Source organism: Odocoileus virginianus, unplaced genomic scaffold (genome assembly GCF_023699985.2).
Source record: "Odocoileus virginianus isolate 20LAN1187 ecotype Illinois unplaced genomic scaffold, Ovbor_1.2 Unplaced_Contig_11, whole genome shotgun sequence".
NCBI classification, from domain to species: Eukaryota; Metazoa; Chordata; class Mammalia; order Artiodactyla; family Cervidae; genus Odocoileus; species Odocoileus virginianus.
In genome coordinates, this window is record NW_027224328.1 from 761,244 (window position 1) to 785,991 (window position 24,748).

The 24,748-nt window shown below is 42.7% G+C and overlaps 1 protein-coding gene and 1 non-coding gene across 2 annotated transcripts; both read right to left on the reverse strand.

The window, feature by feature from the left end:
* Positions 1 to 1,632: 1,632 nt before the first annotated feature.
* Positions 1,633 to 22,798, reverse strand: MFAP5 (microfibril associated protein 5). The gene is made up of 12 exons (XM_020901024.2): positions 22,626 to 22,798; positions 13,862 to 14,000; positions 13,580 to 13,713; positions 13,021 to 13,080; positions 11,428 to 11,463; positions 8,457 to 8,501; positions 7,946 to 7,978; positions 7,394 to 7,429; positions 5,796 to 5,825; positions 4,780 to 4,867; positions 3,763 to 3,836; positions 1,633 to 2,064 (listed from the first exon to the last, which is right to left on the reverse strand). Exons 2-12 carry the CDS (start codon positions 13,933 to 13,935, stop codon positions 1,952 to 1,954), a joined length of 723 nt encoding a protein of 240 aa, XP_020756683.2. The 5' UTR covers positions 13,936 to 14,000; positions 22,626 to 22,798; the 3' UTR covers positions 1,633 to 1,951.
* Positions 12,434 to 12,505, reverse strand: TRNAE-UUC (transfer RNA glutamic acid (anticodon UUC)). Its single transcript has one exon. It is a non-coding gene; the product is annotated as a tRNA-Glu (tRNA).
* Positions 22,799 to 24,748: the final 1,950 nt, after the last annotated feature.

Here is a 24,748-nt window from a genome sequence, read left to right on the forward strand (position 1 = left end):
CAAGTGCATCTGCTTTGAGAGACTGGGGCTAGGATTCTGTGCTTCAAGGGTTTTTCCCTAGTATTTCTCTTTAATCAGTTGTGCAAATCCTATTAAACTAAGCGGCTACTTAACAGCAAGACTCTAGTCCTCATTTCGGTAGTTCTTCTGCAAAGTGGAAGGAATCCAACCCTTACTGAGTGGACTTCTGCCACATAGAACTGTCTCAAAGTCCCTTAGTTTCTATCTGAATTCCACTGGCTTTTGGGGAAAGGTACTGTTATTTAGATGAAAGCATCCGTGATATTTAATTTGTCACTCATAATATGGTTTTGTTCTATGACGTTGTGGACTGTTGTCCTAATATAGAGTATTTCTCTTCTTGTAAAGCAGACGCAATAGAATTAGACTGCATCTAGGCTTCAAGAAATATGAATAATGCATTTAAATCTCATCATTGAATGAAAAGAAACCTTTGAATGAACATAAATTTCTTTCATATTAAAGATGGGGAAATTAAACCAGGGCTTGATAATGATGGAAACTGACTGATCGGAGTTTACCTAGTTCATGTCAGAACCAGGATAAGAATGCAGGTTGTCTGAATATTGTGTTTCCTTTACTCTTTTCTGTAAATCATCAAGTATATTTATACTTGCCTATTAAATTTCAGGTCCAAATTCCCTTCTTCAGCCCCCAATCAGACTATTCCAGAATCCATCTGCACGATAATCTCTAGATTATAGTGATGAGGATGAAAGAAGTAGCAACAGCTCCAGGAACTTCAGAGCAATGATCCGGTTTCACGTTAAGCTAATTAACTTGTGGAGGTAGAGGTGGGCTAACCCCATTACTACCACAAAGAGTAACTATGTAAGACTTTCTAGCTCTGCTTGGTGATTGAATAACTAACCGCATGCAAAACTGAATACCTTTATACCTGGTGTAGTCCTCTCTCTAGCCTCAGCTTCTGAGCTTAGCAGAAGACAACATTTTGGGTCTTTATAGTAGGACTGAATAACTCTTGTCTCTGGAGTACTTTCTAGAACTATAAATTTACCATAATCCTTCTCATAAAGAGAGCATATAAAGAAACTGAGCCCCAAAGAATTGATGCTTTCTAACTGTGGTGCTGGAGAAGACTCTTGAAGAGTCCCCTGGACTGCAAGGAGATCAAACCAGTCAATCCTAAAGGAAATCAACCCTGAATATTCATTGGAAGGACTGATGCTGAAGCTAAAGCTCCAACACTTTGGCCACCTGATGCAAAGAGCTGACTCACTGGAAAAAAACCCTGATGCTGGGAAAGATTGAAGGCAGGAGGAGAAGGGGACAACAAAGGATGAGATGGTTGGATGGCATTACTGACTTGATGGACGAGTTTGAGCAAACTCTAGGAGATAGTGAAGGACAGGGAAGCATGATGTGCTGCAGTCCATGGATGTAACTGAGTGACTGAACAACAGAAAGAGGACATACCAGGCAAAAGTTAGGACAATCCAGCAAAATAGTAGGAGTAAAGAGGACCATGTAAGTGCATGGAGAGTTAATCCAGGAAATGCTTGAATGTGAAATATTGACGGTGGTCTATGGTTAGTTGAGATTGACAGTGATAACATCTTCCCCCCCTAAGATCTATCTCAGATTCAGTAGTTAATATTTTTAATAATTTTATTCAAGTTTATTTTCTCTTGACATTGCACACAGAATGTTTCTATCTAAGTGACACGTTAATCATTTATCTACCAGGTCTATGATACGGAGAAGCAGCAAAACTATGCAATACTACAAAAACTATATGTTACGTACTGAAAAATGACAGAATTGGGTGAAAAAAAATGAAGTAGGGGCAAAAGCTAGACATTGCAAAGGGATTGGTTTAAGAACTACTTATGCCTATGGGTTGGCTGACAATGGTTGGACAAGGAGTTCCCTCCCACCCACACATTCTTTCCTTCCTCTTCCTTGTTGATCACAGACCACTGGGTCCCTGCAAATTCACACTGTCACAGGGAGGAAGACGGAAGTAGTTGGAGCGTCGGAGTCGCCTTGGGGGCAGACCAGCCTTCTGACGGCAGAGTTCATCTAGAAGAAAAGCAGAGCATACTGAGATGAGAATGTAGGAAGGTGGCCAGGGCTCCAAGAGAAGAGAAGAGGAAAGAGGAGACTGCAGGGTGGTGCAGTGAAAGGGTTGAAGAGAAACAGATCAGGATTAGAACCTGGGATCTGCCACTTACTAGTTATTTACTTCCTACCAGAAAGATTCTTGACTTTTCTGAACCTCACCATCCTTTTCTGCAAAACAAGCATTGAAATACCTGCTTCAAAAATGTAGTTGAAAATGAAAGGATGGATGCAAAAGAACTGAGCACAGGTGGTCACTAAATTTTAATTTCCTTTTCACACCTTGCTCCCAATTCTTCTAATTGTGGACTTATTAAACAGCAGGGAAAAAAAATGAGGTCCAGTCATTCAAAAGTGTTTACTGTGTGCAAATGGCTAACTTTAGCAAGTCCCCCGAGACACTTGAAGGTGCCTCGAGTCCCAGATACTCATCCTCAGTGTCAAGGTGCTTCCCTTGCAGGTGGCTTGCAGAGCCAATGAAGGCAAGGGGCAAGTTTCCTTCTGCGAAGTTAAGTACAGCTCTTACTCAGAGGGGGTTGGTGCAAGGCCGGCAGCTGAGTCACAGTGGCTTTTGCATGTGGTGACTTTGACGACGGTAGCCATCATCTGGGGCTGGGCCAGGGGAAGGTGAGAAATAGTGTTTTCACGCCATGCATAGTGTCTAACCACACATCTGGACTCTTGTAATTGTTTTTTTTTTTTTTAATAAAATCTTTCTACCTTGCTCTACTTTTGAAATAAGCAAGGGGAATGGTTCTTGGAACTGGTGGACTATTGAAAAGGTAGCCAGTGTTCAGCCAATGTCCAAGTGATTTTTTTTATGTATCCAAATGTTATTAGTGGCTTTTTCTAAGTTAGTGGCTTTTCCCCTCCTCGAGTTACGAACATGGCTGCAGGACTTGTAGAGACTTGTTATTTTTAATAGTTGACTTGGCCTTTCATGTCTGATGAATGATCTTCAAAGTAGCAGAGCATCTGAAAGCACTATCTATACATAGGAGAAGATAGGGGTTTCTGTCTAGTTGGAAAGAGATTTAGTGGTACTTTCTTAAGGGTTATCAATTTTTTAATGTTAATAATGGAAGATAATTGCTTTATGATGCTGTGTTTCTGTTGTACAACAAAGTGAATCAGCTATGTATTGTTTAGTCACTCAGTCGTGTCCAACTCTTTGTGACCCCGTGGACTGTAGCCTGCCAAGCTCCTCTGTCCATGGGATTTCCCAGGCGAGAATACTGGAGTGGGTTGCCATTTCCTTCTCCAGGGGATCTTCCCAACCCAGGGATCAAACCCAAATCCTCTGCATTGGCAGGTGGGTTCTTTATGGCTGAGCCACCAAGGAAGCCCAATACTCATTCATATTTCCCCTCCCTCTTCTGCCTCCCTCCCTCGTCTCATTCCACCCCTCTAGGTCATTACAGAACACAGAGCTGAGCTTCCGGTGCTGCATAGACGCTCTGAGGGTTATGAATATACCAAACATGGTGCTTTCTTTATATTGTTTATTGCGGTAACTAGGTGGAGCAGGAGCTGATAGAAGTCTAAAGAGAGCAGCCTAAAGCCCTCCTTCAAAGCCAAATCTTGGATCTGTTAGCACCTTGCCCCAGTTATCGGTTGCTCTCATTATTTATTGTTCCTTCCCATCAAAGCTGGTCTTACCTTTCATAGCTTCGTGTTCTTTACAGACAAGACGGGAGCAGATCTCATTGTTGATGACATACATACGCCGTGAACTGCCATAGATCCAATGTCATGGTGCAAGAAGGAGATGGAAAAAGCACTGAGAGGGAGAACTAGCCTCGGCCTGAGATGCCTCTTTCAACTCCTGGAAATACCTGGATTTCCTTAAGTATTTCAGACTTCCCACTCCCACCCCAACCCAAGTAGTGTAGAAGATAGAATGGTATCGATCACTCTTGTTGGTTACAACTTTGCACATTCCACCTAGACTCAGGCTTTAATACTTCCCACACTACTCCCTACTATTTTCTACCTTCACACTTGCATCTTCAGCTCCAGCCTATTTCTCGGATGTGATAAATTTGATAAACCAGTGTTTCCCTCATGACCATCCTTCCTCCAGTACTCACCATCCTTGCCTTCAGCATCTACATTTGTTAAACTGTTCCGTGTGCCTCAATCCAGATTCAAGGTTCTTTTTTTCTTCTATCATAATACACTTCCCATTACTTATTTCTCAGGTCTTAAGTCTATTTGCTTTTTCTTTTTTTTAAGTATTTTTATTTTTTTTTTAAGTCTTTTATTTTGTCTTGGGTAGAGCTCATCAATAATGTTGTGATAGTTTCAAGTGAATAGCAAGGAGACTCAACCATAATATACACGTATCCATTCTCCCCCATGACATTGAGCAGAGTTCCAAGTGCTATACAGTAGGTCCTTGTTGGTTCTCCATTTTAAATACAGCAGTGTGTACATGTCCACTCCAAAACTCCCTAACTATTCCTCACCTGTATGCTTCCTCAGCAACTGTAACTTCATTCTTTAAGTCTGTGCAGACTCTAGGTTCTAATTGGCACCTTCAGAATAGCTAAAAGGGTGATGCTTAAAACTTCTGCCCCGCTAGAGACTGAAATTCCAGAGTGGGTGCTCATTAAATAGTTACTGGCATGAAAGCGCTATCATGGGTGGCTCTCTGGGTGATATGGGACCCTTTACCTGGTGAAGCATATCTGATGGAGGCATTGCTTGATTGGCCGATGCACGGAGTAGAGTCTTGTGCAGGCGAATTTCTCATCCCGGCACTCTGAAGATACCCACCGTAAAAAACACATGGTTAGAGGAATGGAGGAGGGGAGAGAGAGCTGGGAAAACCTACAGAGTGGTCTCTACAGAGGATCACTGTAAGCTGGGGTATGTTCTTCCTGTAACCAATACGAAGCAATAATGCTGCTGTTTAGTTATGTCCAACTCTTTGTGACCCCGTGGACTGTAGCCCGCTAGGCTCCTCTGTCCATGGGGATTCTCCAGGCAAGAATACTGGAGTGGGTTGCCATGCCCTCCTCCAGGGGATCTTCACATCCAGGGATTGAACCCAGGTCTTCCACATTGCAGGCAGGTTCTTGGCCAGCTGAGACACCAGGGAAGCCCACAAAGCAATAATAGATGTTGGCTAAACAATGAAATTTAGGTGCTTCCCTACCTGAAAGGAAAGAGAATACAATAGTCCCTGTGGGTTCTTCTAGGAAAAAGTCCTTCTAGGGTTAGACAGGTGGCAACATGAAAGATGAAATGCTAACAGTCATATTCTGAAGAATTTGAATTCTAAAGTGGGTCACTATTTCTCTGTTCTGGTGGTTTTTAACCCTAGCTGCACAACAGAATTATCAGTATGTTAGAGAAAGCATGACGTCTACAGTAATGTTGAGTCCTTGGTCACTTCCCGACCCACTAACAAACAGATTATGTTCAAAGTTAGCTTATGGAGAGGACCATGCAATAGTGGTCCCATCTTTTCCCCATGACCTTTAGAACAGGAACTCATAGACAGTGAGGTAGGGTGCGAGGGATATGAAGAAAACTACAAATATTCTTTGAGAAAGAATTAGAAATAAAACTAGAAGATGTACAAAGTATTCTCATAAGAACAGAGATTAGGAATCTTCAGGAAGAAAAAAAAAGCTTAAGAAAAAGACAGGCAAAAGATAATCATACCTGTGGTGGTGTAATCATACCTGTGGTGGTGTTTTTGTCGTTGAGTGAGGCTGAAAGGTGGAAATTTTATTCAATTATTACTGGTTCTAGAAGTCACTGCCCTGTAACTATCATGTTGCCTTATTTGAGACCCATGTGTGTGCTCAGTCATGTCCGACTCTTTGTAACCCTGTGGACTGTAGCCCACCAGGCTCCCTCTGTCCATGGGATTTTCCAGGCAAGAATACTGGAGTGGGTTGCCATTTCCTTCTCCAGAGGATCTTCCTGACCCAGGGATCGAAGCCCGCATCTCCTGCATTGCAGGTGGATTCTTTACCGCTGAGTCACCAGGGAAGCTCCAATCCTAACCTAGGGGCAAGTTAAATACTGGCTGAATTTGTAGAATGGAGAGTAAGTCAAGAAGTAAGATGCATCTTGAAGAAATGGACTAACCATGGGAGTTACCTGTAAAATGGTATCGGAAAGGGTTGCTAATAGGATACTATAGGAAGAATGCTAGCCAGGTGATCTCATCTATCCCGATTTCTTTGTTTCTGCTCCACTGAGTCTTAGGTGCAGCATGCAGGATCTTTGCTGGGGCATGTGGACTCTTAGCTGTGGTATATGGGATCTGCTTCCCCTACTAGGGATCGAACCCAGGCTCTCATGTTTTCAATCGCAGGTTTACATGCTGAGAATTCTCAAACTTCTATGTCTAGCTCAGAACTTTCTTCTAATAAGCTCCAGGTCTACAAATTCAACTGCCATTTTGTGGAAGAGCTCATGGATTTTTTTTTTTTTTTTAAGATCCTTTCATGTCTCAGACTGCCTTCTTTCCCTTCACCAATTCAAAATGTTCAGTGAATGGTGCTACCATCCACTCAATAGCTACCATCTTTCTAATAGGAAACTGGACTTCCTCTCAACAGTCTCCGCTCCCTAACAGCTCATTTATCTCTCATACCTCTAACAAGATAATTCAGGACATCAAATTTTATTGGGCCTAGGCAACAGCATTCTTGCTGGCTTTCCAATTCAATAATCTGCTTAGAACTTTCCTTTGCATGAACTGTTCTCTGGCTGGTTTTCATTTCCATCCTAAGCCTTTGCCCATATTGTTTTCTTTACCTGAAAGTTCTTCACCTTTCCATTCATTTGATTCACTTCTATTTGTCTTCCAGGAGTCAACCTAGTCAATGTGCCCTTCAGAAAAGCCTTTCCTAACTCTCAATACTGAATATAGTCAAGGACTCTGAGATTTCACAGGTTCTTTTGCTTGATTATATATTTTTGGTGAAATTGAATAAAATGATCCATTCCTTTGTCTATCTCGTCTGTTAGACAAAAGATGTTTAGAAGAAAATAAGTTTTGTTACCTTTACCTTTACCCATTCGATCTTGGAAACTTGGAGAGAAAAATCAAACCTTGGCAATTTGTGTATCAAACCACAGTTCTTGCTTGTTAGGGGATCAAACATGTCATTAATTTAAATCAAACTGTTACAGGTCATTAATTTACATTAAACTGTTGGACGAATGTGCTGCATAACATGTGGTCCTAATTAGGGTTCTTAACCAGCTGTACTGTCTTCCATCATGGGTGTTGCGGGAAGCCCAGAGGTCCCAGATCTGAACTCACCCAGGTCATCGGTGGAAGGCTTGATATCAGCCAGAACTGAAAAGGCACAAAACAGTGATGTGAGAAGGGTTCCGGGTTGACAAAGGGGAAGGCAGAGTGCAGGAGGGAGAATGTGGGTAACAGGAAATAGCTGAGGCAATGGCTGGATTTCTATAGTGTGTTCAGGGAAGAGAGTTCATTGAAGATTTTTTTTTTTTTTTTAATTTTTGAGTTGTGCTTGGTGGCATGCAGGATCTTAATTCCCTAACCAGGGATTGAACCCATGCACCCTGCAGTGGAAGCACAGTGTCTTAACCATTGGACCACCAGGAAGGTCCTGATATTTTTTTTTTTTTTTTTTAGTATTATTTGGCCTGTTGACATTGAAAATCTTTATGTATGATTTTTAAAGCTATGAATCCACTTTGCTTCCTCTTTTAGAGAGCCAGGAAGCATCTTTTCTTTCATCCCTTTCCCAGTGATAAAAATTATTAGATTAATTCAAGAGCTAGAATAAATACTGTGACTATTAACATGAAATGTGCCATTTTTAAGAGCTGGAGTGAAACCTACCTGTTTCATCTGTAGCGGGATCATTCACCAGATCTGCAAAGATACGACGGATGCAGGGAATGAAAAATGCAAGTAGGAAAAACAGCAAAGGAAAAAGCAGGGTGAGGCATTATGACCCAAAAGGAGGCAAGATTGAAGTGAAGAATGCGGACTCTTGGGGGGAAATATAAGGGACTATTACAGAAGGAAAAGGAAGCGGCAAAAGAATTGGGCATGTTTATAGTCTTGGTGGCATCTAAGATAGACAACAGGGCTCTGAATCCGTCTCTCTCTCTTTTTAAATAATATTTATTTATTTGGCTGTGCCAGGTCTTAGTTGCAGCATGAGGGGTCTAGTTCTCTGAGCAGGGACAGAACTTGGGCCCCTGTATTGGGAGCATGGAGTCTTAGCCACTGGACCACCAGGGACGTCCCTGAAACTCTTTTCTAGTCTTCCTCTTACTTTATATAGACATCATCCTGAATCCTTCTATCCACAGTGTGACAGCAAGGAAATAAAAGAATATCTTACTAGGATCTTCTGTGAATGTTTCTGAAGTCACTGTGGTCACATCATCTGCATAAAAACAATCAGAAAACACTTTCTGAGCATTCTCTGCCCCTCATCCCCCACCCCTGCACTCCCAGGAAGTGAAATTGTCAAGCACAGAAACCATCATGTAGTAAGATCCTAAAAGGATTTATTCTTTGTTTCCCAACCAAAGTCCTTTCCCCTGTAACCCAAACAAATGTCACACTTTTCCTACTCCCGTGAATATGCTCAAACAATCCTAACCCTAGACTGTCCCTTTCCCATTGTTCTTATTTAGAGGAATGAATGAACTACGTGGCCATCAGATAGTCTACTGATTAAACTTTGGTTCAGCATTGGATGAAAGAATGACTTCATCCTAACAGATAATAACCGATACAGCTAGTTAGGAATTACTATGGGCTTGCTTTACAGATGGTAAAACTGAGCATCAGCAGAATAAATAACTCATCCAAGGTCATAGAGCTTGTTGGTAGTTATTATGGGTTGATGACCTCTTTGTGATACTTATTTAAATGAAAATTGTCTTTCTCAAAAAGACTGCTTTTTTTTTTTTTTTAATCTTTTGACTGTGCTATTGGGCATGTGGGATCTTAGTTCCCCGACTAGAGATTGAACTGGCACCCCCTGAAATGGAAGTGCAGGGTCTTAACCACTGAATCACCAGGGAAGTCCCGACTGTGATTTTTGACATGCATGATTTTGATATTTTTGGATATCAGTCTGATGATACTCTCTACACAGTGCTCACAAGAGGTTACATTGGTCGTTTTCTGATGCTCACAGTGATAAGTGAGATAGAAAGAGAGGAGAGGAGAGGAGATGCTTTGCTATTGATCCTTGGAAAGTGAAGACAAAAGAAGTAAAAAATGGTCCAGCTCTTAAGATGGAGCTATTTGGATAAACTAAGAAAACTTCATCTGAAAATGTATATAACAGCAACTCCTGAAACAAATAGTCTCTGCTTTAACAAGCAACATAAAAAAGCAGTGTGAAGAACTAGACATTTAACAAACATCCCATTTGTAATGAACATTCACTGTAAAAGGCTTATAGTCATTATTGGTTTTATCCACTAGAGGTCAGCAAATCCACATAATACTTTGCCTTGAGGTCTGCATACAAGTGTCAGATTTACAAACTGGTAAGAATAGCATTTTTATAAAGCATATCAGAGTTACTGATCCTTGTACTAGAAGCAAAACACAAAACATTTTAAAGGAATTTCCCCTGTGTGTTCCTCACCTCATCTTTTAGAAAAAAATTCCAGATAGAGAGGCATCAGATGGGACAGGAACATTTTATATCGTTTTAACAGTTTTTAATATAAGCTTTCTTCTTTCAAAGCAGATTTTGATAAAAGGAATTCAAGTTTGCTCCAATCCCACAGGGTAAATGAAAAACCACTGACCCGATTCATTCCAGAGGCTGTAAGAAGGGAGTGGATTTTCTCCAGGGTATAGCCAATTCCTGTCCTGTTTCCATTTCTCTCCAGCTACATTCCAGTCCAACCACTCATGATGGGTGAACGAAGGGTTTGTGAATATCCTAGTTGTGTTCTTAGAATTTCAGGCGGAGTACTAGTTTTCTGTATATCCCTCAGTTTACCCACCTTTTCAATGAGCTACCTCCATAAAAGCTTTATTAAGGACTTATGAATGTTTCTGAGAAGGAATTTTATGGAGACATTTTCATCAGCTCTTAAAACATTTCTGCTCAAAAAGCATCACAAAGTCATAAAACAGGACTGGACCTTAACCAGCCCAAAGAAAGGAATTTGGATTTTTAGTTGTACTAGTGCTGGGATTTCCCAGGTGGCTCTAGTGACAAAGAATCTGCCTGAAATGCAGGAAACATGGGTTCGATCCCTGGGTTGGGAAGATCCCTTGGAAGAGGAAATGGGCCCATTCCAGTACTCTTGCCTGGGAAATCCCATGGACAGAGGAGCCTGGCGGGCTACAGTCCATAGGGTCACACAGAGTCAGACACGACTGAGCATCTGAGCGCAGCACAGCACAGGGTTGAAATAAAATCTGGGTTCAAAACATAAGGATTCAGACCAGAACAGAGAAATGGTTTTTCTGTATTTTCATTTCTTCTACCAAGATGCACAGTAAGAAATTATATTGTGAGCCAGTATACACATATAAAACTGAAACAAGAGTAGAGATGACACTTTACTTCTGTAGTCTACTCGCAGTGTACTCTATTTTTATTTATCTTCTAAGAAATATTTATTTTGATTGGGCAAGATCTTAGTTGCGGCTCTTAGGATCTTAAGTTGTGGCATGGGGTTTTGGTTCCCTGACCAGGGATCAAACCTGGGCCCCCCTGCACTGGGAGCATGGAGTCTTAGCCACTGGACCACCAGGAAAGTCCCCAGTGTCTCTGTTTTTATTTTAGTCTATCTTAACTCTTTAAAAGCACCAGTTGTGACCTACTCATTAGATCTTTTGACTCATTAAAGGGTTATATACTGTAGTGCCCTCAAGGGTTGGGAAAAGCAAGAGAAATTATAATTATATTGGTGCCTAGAAGCAACTGCAGATGTTGAATCGAGCTGAAGGAAGTGGATCTTTGGAAGCCAAAACTTATGGATTCTGTCTCACTGAGCCACGATTTCTCTATAGGACTGAGAAGACTTCTTTTTCTGTCTGCATTTTAGTTTCTCCACTCTTACATAGATAGGAAAATTCTGTTAGGAGTAGTGGGCGTTATCCGAGGGTGTGAAAATGAGATGGACATAGAGAAGATTTGAGTGAAGTTATTTCAGTAGTGAATGAGAAAGTTTTATGAATGGGATGACAGGATTGTTGAATTCAATTCTATTATTTCACACACCTTGGCAGTGCATCTCTGTATGGTATGACAAATTCTTGGAACTCTGATCATACGGCTACATTGTCCTGATAAAAACCCCAACAGAGCCCAGATTCATGGGATCACCTACCTCCTCGCTGTCCGCTGACCCCTAGGGGTGTCCGGCCTGCACAAAGGAAGGAGAAGTATGTGAATGCGTCCAGCTCTATACCACATAAAGCTTTTCTGAGATGAACCAGAAAATGATGGCAACATTGCTATACTTTATCTTGCCATGTTTTATTTCTCTTACAGCGCCATACAGAAATAGGCAGGCTGTTCGTGCTACACACAGACACGGAAACGCTCAAAGGCAGGAGACCGCTGAGCACAAAGGGGAGCTCTGCTGGGCCCTGACTCAGGAGGCCTCTTGCTCTCAGTCCATCCAGAAGGGGTGGGGTCCTGGTCCACCCACAAGGCAGCAGCCTTTCTTGATGGCCTGTCCATCTGTCCCCACAGCCAGCCCCTCCAACTACACTACTGTAAAAGGCCCAAAATGATTATTTCACATTCTGTGTTTGGCAGAATAAGAAAGAAAAAAAAAGAGTAGGATTTTTTTTTTTTTTTTTGAAAGACCAAGGTTCACTTTCTGTGGCCAGTCGTCTAGTTCAGTTCTGTACAATCTATGAAGGTCATTTTCCTTTTGTCTATAGAGGTGGCAACATCTTCTGTGTGCGTGTGAATCTGTTTGTGTGAGCCTGGTGCTTGTGTTTGTTAGGTTAATATATCCCCACTGTTTTCCTTTGCAGTTTAAGACGTGGTGTGTGCTCAGTCACTCAGTCCGATTCTGCGACTCCATGGACTGTAGGCCATTATGCTCCTCTGTCTATGGGATTCTCCAGGCAAGAATGCTGGAGTGGGTTGCCGTGCCCTCCTCCAGGGGATCTTCCCAACCCAGGGATTGAATCTGCATCTCCTATGGCTCCTGCATTTCAGGGCAGGCAGATTACTGCTGAGCCACCAGGGAAACCCCTTCTTCATGGTTTAAACTTGAGTTTCTTGTGAGGTGGTCCTTATGTCTGTGTTCACAATTGTATACATCAGCTTCTCCTTCTGGTTTCTTTTTTGGGGGGAGGCGGGCAGTACTGGGATGTTAGTTCCCTGACCAGGGATTGAACCTGGGCCATAGCAGTGAAAGCACTGTGTCCTAGCCACTGGGCCACCAGGGAATTTCCTCCTTTGGTATTTGTATATTTGTATATACAAATACCAAATATACAAACATATATATATGTTTGTATATTTATGAGAGTGGCCTTCTTGGTTAATATGCATTTGTGTTAATATGCAAAAAAAATTAGTTTTGCTTTAATTCATAACTCTCAGGCTGCTTTCCCCCAGATCTGAGGTCATTTCTAATCACATCCCTCTAACCACAAAGTCTGTTCTCTTCTCTCTCTCTCATTTTTTGGTCATGTTGCAAGGCTTACAAGACCTTAGCTCCCCAGCCAGGAATTGAACCTGGGCCCTTGGCAGTGAGAGCACAGAGTCCTAACCAGGGGACTGCCAAGGAGCTTCCCGTGTCCTTTTACTTCTCTTTAATGGGCAGTTCTAGAATTAAGTAGCAAGCATCTCTCCTCCCATTCCCCTTCAGCCTCCTTCCATCCTCCCTCTAACATACACCTCCACCCACCTCTGAGGAGCTGACATTTTAGGGAGAAAAGAAAAAAAGGTAGGGACTCACCAGAGGACATGATGAGGGCGGTGAGAAGCAGGAGCACTTTGGGTCCGAAGAACACCATATCTGACAGGTGAGTGGGGAGAGTGGAGACTGATCAGCACTTCCATTCCAGGCAAGCATATCTGTAGGATGTCGTGCTTCCCCAGGTCTTTCTCGCTCCCCCATAAGTCTCAGACCCTTCCTCTCTTTTCCTCCAACACTTCTTCAAACTCTCTTCTGTGATCATTTGCCATCATTCTCACCCCTTCTTTCCCAGCAAGTCAGGAAGTTCTATACTCTACATGGTTCATGATGGGCCCCCCATCCACCCCATGGCCTCTTTAAAACCCTAGTATCTAAACTTTTGTTTTGATATCTGTAGCTTTTTTTTTTAAATAATATCTGCTCATCTTAGTGTCTCCTCATTTGAATTCCATGGATAACTGGGATGTCTATTCAATTCTAAATCAGTGACATTCTTCATTGCCTGCTTCCAGTCCTTTCACACACACACACACACACACACACACACACACACACACCCTCTGTCTATTTAGGGTTTTAGACAATCCAAGCCACTCACTGTTGATGGTTCTCTGCTCTTTCCACCGAGTCCTTTGGTTGCTGAATGTGTCTCTCTCCTTCTCTGTTCCACTTTGGCTGGGGAGTAAGATGAACAGGGCCACTCCCTGGAAAGGACTTCGAATTTGGACTACTCTGAAACAATGAGATGAGGGAGAGCGAGTAAGAGAGAGAGAGAGGGAGGGAGGGAGGGCGGGAGGGAGAAAGCCAGGCTAGAGGAGTCTGATTCAGTGCTACTATGATGCTGGGAGGAGAAGGGCGATGGGGCTTTGCAGTCACTCACACCCTCGTTCCAAATGTTATGATCACACTGCTGAGAGATGGTGCTGCTCCCTTGACGGGTTGGCTCAAGCTCATATATGCTTTCTTCCATGAACCACCATCTGGCCCCAGTCTCACTTTGTCCTTGGGTTACTTTTTACCTAAAGAGAGGAAAAAAAAACAAACCCGCGGAATCCGTTTCTGTGTCTCTGGCTGTCTTCCATATTTGAATCATTCTTCCAATCCCCTTTCTCACTTTTGTCTTTTTAAGAATTCTACTCCCCCAGATTTCTTTGTTTCTTTGTGTCTCTCTTTTCTCTTTTCCTCTTTTCTTGACCCGCACATTTAGCCTCCCCCCGCCCACCCCCATAATCTCATTTATTGCCACATCCAAGCAAACACAGACACCACATGAGTTTTGTCCAGGAGAAGGGCTGACTGTCTTAGGGTTAGAGAAAGTTAAGAAATATAGGACCCTCATCCTTTTGTAATATGGAGGAGCTCCATGAGAGAAGACGCCAGCCTTAGGGCTGTCTTTTGGTTTTGTTTAAACTTATGTTAAGAATCTTGGTTTCTGGACTCTTGAGGACAAAAATGCCATCAGAAGGCCAACGAAAATTGGGAGCCAAGTTCATTCTGCTTGCTTTATTTCCCATCATATCACGTAATATGTATATAACACTTTCTCTGATCCAGGAGCTATAAAAACTTTGTCTTTGCTCTTTTTCCTAGAAACTCTCGTGCTTAGACCATTACAACATCTCCACTTCAGCAAGAATAAACTTGAATGACAGAAATGCAAATCTGAAAAATGGTTGACTTTAGGTGCACTAGCAGGGTGTCAAATTCGTTATCTGTTAGCTTCCTTGGTCTATATTCCGCTCTCTGGACAGCTAAATTAGAGAAGCATACAGGTAGACCCCGGTGGCTCAGTGGTAAAGAATTTGCCTGCCAATGCAAGAGACTCAGGTTTGATCCTGGGTTGGAAAGATCTCCTGGAGAAGGAAATGGCAACTCACTCCAGTATTCTTGCCTGGAGAATCCCATGGACATAAGATCCTGGTGGGCATCAGTTCCATGGGGTCACGAAGAGTTGGATACAACTGAGCAACTGAGCACCAGCATCAGCATAGGTAGACATACAGGTGACGTTAATGGATTACAGACCAGAAGAAAGAAGAGAATTAATGATGGAAGGGAAGAAGGGAGGAAGGAAGGAAGGAAGGAAGGAAGCGGCCATGGGGAAGGAAGAGCTATGGATATAGAAATAAGCAAATAGCACCTCTCTGGTTTCTTTTTGGGAGCTATACCTGCTCCATCTCTGAACTATGCGGGTTCTGGTCAGTTCCCAGAACAAATCCGTGGACCAAACCCAAGTCTTCCTCACCAGCCTGGTCCAAAACTTGATCTTTTTCCATCTGCTCCATAAGGAGAGTGCAGAGGCTGCAAAACAGATGTGTGGGGAGAGGCAGAGCAAAGAAAGGCAGGGTGGTGGGTGCGGGGAAGGAACGAAAGCAAACGCAGAACAGAAGGAACGATAGCAGACGCAGAGCAGAACTCAGGCAGGACACAATAGAGGGCCTAGAGCCACACTCATGTTTTCCGTGAAGCACAGACAGATGGAGGAACTGAACTCGGGCCAGTCATTTGGCAGGGCCGGCAATGACCTCAACTTGCTGGCCCAGCCAGAGACTGTAAGACTGCTGTATCTCCGGAAAGCCTCCCCAGGCATTAGGAGGGGGCGCTCTCCTGGGGTCCCAGGGGGCGGGGAGTCTGAAGTTAGCAGAGAAAACAGGGACAGAATGTTCAGAGCAAGCAGAGGGAGAAGGCAGGCAGCGAGTGGGACCTCAGAAGGAAGGGAGGGGGGAAGCTGGAAAGAAGGCGGGAACTAGTGAAAGCAGAAACCACCCTGTATTCTTGCCGGTCCTTCAAGGATGTCGTTTATTTGCAAGTACTTGGGTTGATTTCTTATTCATGACAGCCCTGGTGGCCCCTTCAAGCACAGGTCCCTATCTGTTTTCAGAGTCTCCACTTGGACCTTAGAGAGCTTCAGATTTACTTTTCTCTGGTGGTTATCATTATAATTACATCAAGTCAAAGTCAGCACCCATGACCCAGGAATGAGCAACTGCCATCCAGAGACGAGACTCTCCCTAGGGAAGACCTCCCTGGGTTGCAGTCCTTATACTCATCCAACACAGGCTGGAGCTGCTGCAGGTCCAGACACAGGAAAAGCCTCCGAGGAATTGACTGACAGGTGCAGAAGTGACTTAAGACAGGCATTCTCATGTTTAAGAGAGCCAGGAAAATACTGGTTTTGAAAAGATGTCTCCAATCGGTGGACAATGGGTAAAATGCAAAGACAGAGAAGGGAGGCGGAGATGCAAGACAGTGTGCTGGTTTATTCAGCTGTTTACTGGCCTGTGAAGAATACACCCATTAGCTGAAGGCCTCTGGGCAAATGTACAGAAACGTTATTACTGCGGTATGATCCAACTAAATTAAATCCAGGGCCTAAACACACACACAGATCCCATAAAAGGGAGAAGAGGAAAGGAGGAGGGTTATATGAGGTGGGGATGGGGGGTGGGGGAGTGCTGTGTGTAGCAGAATGAGGCAATAAAGCGGTAACGGCCAAACCTAAGAGATGGACTCAGCGAAGGCCTTCAGAGCCAACAAACGTATGTCCTCTGAGATCCTGGGCTAGGGAGAGCCTCCCTCATCTTAGTAACCGTGCACCTCTCTAATACTCTGCTCTTTACACCTCCATACCTTGCACTTTCTGTTCCTTCCTTTCTGAAATATCCTTTTCCCAACTCCAGTAAATGCCTGCGAAAGTGTTAGTGTTAGTCACTCAGCTGTGTCCTACTCTTTGCAACCCCATGGACTGTAGCCTGCCAGGCACCTCTGTCCATGGAATTCTCCAGACAAGAATACTGAGTGGGTTGCCATTTCCTTTTCCAGGGGACCTTCCCGACCCAGGGATCAAACCTGTGTCTCCTGCATTGCAGGCAGATTCTTTACCTGTCTGAGCCACCAGGGAAACACAAAAATAAATGCCTATACGCACATCAAAACCCAGCCCCAAGGCTGCTCTTCCCAGAAATCTTTCCCTGGTCTCCTTTGCTTCTGAAGAGTTAATCAGGGACTTCCCTGGCAGTCCAGTGGTTAAGACTTCACCAATTCAGGGGCTGCGGGTTCAATCCCTGGTCTTGGAGCTAAGATCCCACATGTCTCAAGGCCAAAAAACCAAAACATAAACCAGAAGCAATGCTGTAACAAATTCAATAAAGACTTTTAAAAATGGTGCACATAAAAGAAAATTGTAAAAAAAAAAAAAAGGTCAATTATTCCCTCTACTGAGCTACCTCTCCATTTTATTTTTATCATTGTGGCATCAGCTTTATTATATTCTTTTGCCTGTCTGTCTTGATTACATTGAGTGGTCCTTACTCCACTCTGGCTGACATAATAATTAGCACAGAGCAACTCAAAATTTGTTCATTTGAGTTGAGATGAAGACTTGGAAATATTTTGAGATATAAACATTCAAAAACTGAATTAAATGCAAAAAAAAAAAAAGTTGAGGGGAAAGTTCTAGAGAAGAAAGTAGTTTGAGAGGATATAGGAGTTCAGCCAGTAAAATAACTAACCAATGCTTTGATCCAAAGGGAGGAGAATAGAGTTAGAGGAAACAGGTACAGAAATCAGGCAACGGTTATTCCAGAAATACAGGAATTTTTGCAGAAGGGCTGTAAAATCAGCGCACGTGAAACATATGTAACTTTTATCAACAATGATGAGTGCTTCTGTCTCATCATTTTCAGATGGTGTGGTGGCCTTGCACTGTTCCTCTCGACCAGTCGTGCAAACATAAAATACTTAATCCAGGTTGAGAACTCTGTTAGGTTTCCTGAAATGGAACCCACAACAAATAAATCTGAATAACTGATAAAATTGGCTGTAGACACACAAAACAGGGCAAATACCTTGTTCACTGATAGGAAATCTCTATCTTCTCATTCTACTCATCAGGAAAGAAATGAAAACAAAGTCTGGAATTCAAAAATATGAAAGACATCTAGGAAAGTTCAATGTATAATTTTTTTTAACGCAGTGTTCTTGTTTATTTTATTTTTTGGTCTTTGTTGCTGCACACAGGCTTTCTCTAGTTGCAGCGAGCTGGGCTACTCTCTAGTTGTGATGTGTGGGCTTCTCGTTTCGGCGGCTTCTTTTGTTGCAGAGCATGGGCTCTAGGCGAGGGCTCGGTACTTGTGGAGCAGCCTCCTAGCTGTCCCGTGGCACTGTGGAGTCTTCCCGGACCAGGGATCAAACCTGTGTGCCCTGCATTGGCAGGCGGATTCTTTTTCGTATTGGAGGCTAATTGGTTTACAATATGCCAGGCGGATTCTTACCCACTGGACCACCAGGGAACTCTCATGTATGTAATTACTCTCAAATAGCAACAGCTAGTAAAATCAGTGGACATGGCACATTTATATGACTGATATGTTTGCATTTTAATAGACGGTATGAGCCAGGACACCTATACGATGGCCCTTGATGATCCCCACGTTCTATTCTTCACCCTACGTATACTACTAGCAAATAAGATAACTGCAGAGGCAATGGGCTATATCTTCCCAGAAGAGATTACAAAGAGACTCCAGCTTCTAGGGCTGGTGCTCTCTTGATCTCTTGCTTATTTTCCCTGAACAAAGCCGGCTGCCGCTGTGAATCACTATACAGAAGCTCATGGCCAACAATTGTGTGAATGAACTTGGAAATGGATTTTCTCTCAGTTGGCCTGGAAGACTGCAGCCCCAGCCAACACCTTGACTATAGCCTAGTGAGCTGCCCTCAGCCAGAGGTACACAATAAAGGCTGTGCTTGGCTTCTTAACCAACAGAAACTTTGGGGAAATAAATGTTTTAAACTGCTAAGTAGATAAGAATGTATCATATAACTATTGTATCTCCAACTAAATAGTATATAATAAAATCACATTAATACAATTACCCTATTATGAAATACTAAATTAGCTAGTATAATATGTATGTTCAGTTGCTCAGTTGAGTCTGACCTTTTGCGACCTCCTGGACTGTAGCCCACCAGGCTCCTCTGTCTACGGAATTTTCCAGACAGGAATACCAGAGTAGGTTGCCATTCCCTCTCCAGGGGATCTTCCCGACCCAGGGATTGAACCTGCATCTCCTGCATTGGCAGGCAGATTCTTTACACTGTGCCACCTGGGAAGCCCTAGCTAGTATAATATGTTGGCTATTAATATATACTAGTTTAATACACTAGTTTTAATATACTAGTGTTAATGTACACTAATGTTCATGGAGCACTTACCATATGCTAGGCACTGTGTTCAAAAGTGTGATTGGGCTACATAAATTAAATACATCCTTTTGAAATTCATTCATAGGAAAGCATAGAGAAAAGGAAGGAGAGAGAAGAAAAGGAAGAAGAGATAAGGGAGAACAGAAAAAAGAGGGTGGGAGAAAGAAAGAAATCACACAGAAACCATAGAATCACCTTTAATATTCACTTTCTATCAAGATTTACTAGGGACTTCCCTGGTGGTCCCGTGGTTAAGACTCTGCTTCCAAAGCAGGGGATGCAGGTTTGACCCCTGGTCAGGGAACTAAGATCCCACAATCCTTGTGGCCAATAAAATAAAATTAAAACTAAAAAAATCAAAGAAGACTTTCTATTATTTAGTACTACAATTTACTTGAAATGTAGAAAATCTTATGAGCTTCCATAGAAAAGAATTAAACAACTGAAACATCTAGTTTGTAGTAAAGAACCAAAGGAATTTGTTACTTTGCCTGGAGCAGAAAGCCTGAGAGAGGAATTTAATAATTTTTTAATGTATACTATTTTGAGGATTTTGGTAGCTTCATATTTATCACTTCCCACAAAAATTAGGACAGAATAAAAGTGAACTTCTTTTGGAGGTTAGTTTAAATGATATCTTGGAGAGATTTCCTGAATATAAGGCCATGAATAATTTTCATTTAATCAGTCAACAGACTTTCTATACTCCAGCCATTCTGTTAATATGTAGTTGGAATAGAACAGAAATAAAACAGATATTGTTTTGCTTTTATATTGCTCACAATATTTTCTAGGGAAAGTTCTAGAAATTCTTTGGGGATAGTGGAGTGATTTGATGTTGAGGTATTTCTAGAAATAGAAAAATGGATTGAATGATTAGTAAAAGTTAGACCTGAATCTCATGACAGGAAAATTGGAATTTGCTTGTTTTGGGTTTTTTTTTAATTAACATAAAAAATAAATTATTTATTCGTGGCTGTGCCGAGCCTTCTTGGCTGGGCGGGCTGTCTCTAGTTCTGGTGAGCGGAGGCTCCCGTCTAGTTGCAGTCTGCAGGTTTGTCGTTGCTGTGGCTCCTCTTGCTGTGGAGCAGGCTCTAGGCATGCGGACTTCAACCGTTGCAGCTCTGGTGCTCTTAGAGCACAGGCTCAATAGTTGTGGTGCACAGGCTTAGAGGCATATGGGATCCTCCCAGTTCAGGGATCAAACCCAGGTCTCCTGCATTGGTAGGCGGATTCTTTACCACTGAACCGTGAGGCAAGTCCTGGAATTTGCTTGTTGTTGGGTTCACCTGCACCCCTTGCATGCTCTGGTGTAAGTGAAGGGGGGCCATCAGAGCTGTCCTGAGATGGACTTCTGGGTTGGGCAGAGGTACAAGGCTATCTTTCTTATCTTGAACCTTGATAATCTTTCCATTTGAAGATCTTTCTCCCTAGTTCCCATAAGAGTGATCTTTAACAAACCACACCAAAACTTAAGGTTTTGAAAGAAAAAAGCTTATTATTTTCCATTATTTTGTACATCGATCAGGCAGTAAGTCTGCTTGACATGGTGTTGGCTGAAAAATCCCAAATGGTCTCACTCATGGCTCTCTGGTGCTGGCTGCCCATGGAAACGAGCCTCTGATGGGGCTGCTGGCGAGTCTCAGTTCTCATCTGTGTCGTATCTACAGCTGACTCACTTGGGCTTCCGACAGCATGGTCTTGGTGGAGAGAAGAAACATCCCAAGAGGCAAAGGAAGAAGGTGCAGATCTCTTAGGATCTCCCTCACTTTGTTTTCAGTTTTTTTATTTTTTGGCTACGCTGCTGGGCATGAGAGGGCTTCCCTCATAGCTCAGTTGGTAAAGAATCTGCCTGCAATGCAGGAGTGAAGTGAAGTCACTCAGTCGTGTCCAACTCTTTGCGATCCATGGACTGTAGCCCACCAGACTCCTCCATCCATGGGATTCTCCAGGCAAGAGTACTGGAGTAGGTTGCCATTTCCTTCTCCAGGGGATCTTCCTTACTCAGGGATCAAACCCGGGTCTCCCGCATTGTAGGCAGATGCTTTACCATCTGAGCCACCAGGGAAGTCTGCAAAGAATGAGACTCCAGCATTCTTGCCTGTTCAATCCTCATGGAGCCTGGCAAGCTACAGTCCACGGGGCTGCAAAGAGTTGGACAAAACAGGGACTAAGCATAGCAGAGCACACGTGTGTCACAAGGATAAATGGAATCTTTGACAGATTAGCTAAGAGCCAAAGAACATTTGTGTTTTGCCCTGTCCCTAAAGCCCAATTACCTCTCATCACAATTCTAAGGACCTCTTGTATGTTCAATAAGATAGAAAAAGTTCAGTCTTTGGTTTCTGCGGCATCTGACACTGTTCTGCTTACCCTTCATTGCTGGAAGTGTTCAAGTTTCTTCCCCAGACACCTGTCTCTTGACTATCACCTGTCACCTTGTCTCTACTCCTGTGTCTCTATTTACCATCTTTTGCTTCTGCTTCCGGATCTATACTTCAGTCTCTTCTACACCTGAATGTAAAATAGGCATCTCTAGCTGCATGTTTCATTGGCACCTTGAGTCGGTCAGGGTTTCATTGGCACCTTGAGTCGGTCAGGGTTTATCTTAGAGAAAGCAGGATCATTTAAGCAGAAAGGGGCAGGTGGGGGCGGCAGAGGTGGGGAAGCTAAAGACTCCTAGCAGTAACCTCCAAGAGACCAGTACCTATTTCTGGAGGCCCCCTCGCATGCTGAGATGTTACCACCCAGTCTACAGGAGCACACAGGCTCTGCTAGAATCCACACTAGCAAGATGCATCTTCCCTCCCTGCCTCTCTCTTCACTTATGTGGCTTTCAATTCAAGTCTTCTCGGTTGCTGGAACGTAAACCACATTTAAACTCTAGCTATAAGAGGGTCTAGGGTATGTAGTTTTTAGTTTTCCACCCTCTGTAATACAGGAAGGTGCCCAAGAAAGACATGTGAACAAATGTAAAGTAAATTGCCTTATCTTTGCATATGGAAAATTGAGTCATTCTGTCCATTAGTGCCCCTATCGTTCTAAAACTCTGCCACCATCACCCAGATGAAGCATGTGAGTCATCCCTGAATTTCTCCCTCACCCTGAATCCCAACACACACACACACACACACACACACACACACAACCGTTTTCTCTCTTATTTCCATCACCACCCCAGTTCAGTCCAGTCATTACTCTTAACAGTCTCAGCTCATCTCCCAGTTTCTTCACCTTAATTGGTAATACAGAGCACTATGAGTAATTTTTCTAGCATTACTCAACTTAGGTCATCCTGACTTAAAAACCTCAGAGGCATCTCATTACCCTTAGGACACGGATAGTTCCATCTCTCATCACCAGGGCTCCAACCCACCCACCCCGACCCATTTTGCATATTTTTGCATATTGCTTTCCGACCACACTGACTGACTTACGGTTTTGCAAAAGCTCCAGGCTCTCTTGTTGCTTCTAAGCTGCTGTACATATTCTGTTCCATTTGTACCACCTCCACCAAAATCCTTAATGTACCAATTTAGCATAACAACCCTTATGTTCAGCTGGCTAATTTCTACTCGTCCTTTTCAGCTCAGCTTTGGATTGTTTTCCTGAGTGTCTCCACCACAATGTGGGCTTATTTTGGGCAGATGCTTTGCTCACTGTTGCATGCCCAAAGCCAAGCCGGGGACTCCTATTTGTGCCTCAGAATACGGATGCCTCGTGTAGGGGGAGAAACTGTATTTCCTAAGACTGAACACAAGAGGGCGACAAATCACTTCTCCGGACCTGCTCTGACGTGTGGCTGAATTTTCCTACCCCTCATTTACTATTCCAACTGACTGTTGGCGTAGTTCGTGTAGCACAACTCTTGAGCTGTGCCCGACAGGATGAAAGATTCCTAATGACTCAGAACTGTACTTCATTTATATTCTGGCTGCCTTCTCAGTGCCAGGCACTTCACTACCTACTGGTAGTTAAAGATGAATCAGTCCCAAGTCCTCCATTCAAAGAATCTAGTGGGAAAGAGAAGCGAACTTAACTTTATTCCCAGACATAGGAAGGCACAACCCATTTTTTTTTTTTTTTTCAGTATCACTGGCTTCTTAAAATGGCAGAAAGGTTAACTATTGGGTGTAAATAAGACTGAAACTTAGGGGCTTCCCTAGTGGCTGCAGTAGTAAAGAATCTGCCTGCCAACACAGGAGACACAAGTTCGATTCCTGATCCGGGAAGATCCCAACTGCCGCAGTCACTAGGTCCTTGAGCCACAACTACTGAGCCTGTGCACTATAAGAAAAGCCACTGCAATAAGAAGTCCAGACACCGCAACTAGAGAAAGCCTTCGTGCAGCAATGAAGATGCAGCTCAGTAAAAAAAACAAAAAACAAAAAAAAACCCAAAATAAAACTATTTAAAGACAGAAACTTAGACTTTCCTAAGTGACATGTTTGAAAAGCATAATTACCACAAATCCAGCTAATTCTACCCCAGGTAATTCTAGGATAGTTGGAGAATTATGCCTCATCCTAAGCCTATTATTCGCCCTCCCCATTTTGAATACTTTTTTTTTTTTGTCCAGAGCAGTTTTTATGTTCAGAGCAAAACTGAATGGAAAGTACAGAAAATTTCCATATACTCCCTGCCCTACATACTTACATCCTTCCCCACTATCATACCAGGAAAGTCCACTGCTAACAGTAAATTAGGGTTCTCTCTAATTTAGAATGTTGTCCATTCTGTGGGTTTTGACAAATGTGTACTGATATGCATCCACCATCATAGTATCGTACAGAGTAATTTTATTGCCTTCAAAGTACTCTGTGCTCTGCCTTTTCATGACCCTTCTCTAAGCCCCGACAAGTGATCTTTTTGCTGCCTCTGTTTTTTTTTTTTTTCCGGAATACATACAGTTGGAGTCATACGGTATGTGGTTTTTTTCAGATTGTCTCTCTTACTTGATCATAATGTATTTAAGTTCAGTCCATGCCTTTTCATGCTTGGTAATTTGTTTCTTTTTAGTGTTGAATAACAGTTAAACTGTGCATTCACCTACTTGATTGTCTCTGGGCAATTATGAAGCTGCAATAAGCATACATGTGCAATTTTTTCCATAAGTTTTTCCTTTGGATAAATACCAAGGAGCATGAGACTAGATCATATGGTAAGGGTATGTTTAGTTTTATAAGAAACTAATCTGTCTTCCAAGTTAGTGGTACCATTTTGGATTCTCATCAGTGAATGGGAGTTCCTGTTGCTAGACATCCTTGCCCTTGTTTCATGGTATCAGTATTTTGGATTCAGCCATTCCAATAGGCATGTAGTGATGTCTGATTGTTTTTGAATTCTCATTTCTCTAAAGACATAGGACATGGAGCATTTTTTCATTTGCTTATTTGGCATCTTATATTTTTATTGATGAGGTGCATGTTTCAGGTCGTTTGCCCATTTAAAAATCAGTTGATTTCTTTTAATATTTACCTATTTATTTGGCTGCATCAGGTCTTAGTTGTGGTCTTAGTTGTCCTCAAGAGTTGAGGACTTGGGCTCAGTAGTTGGACCC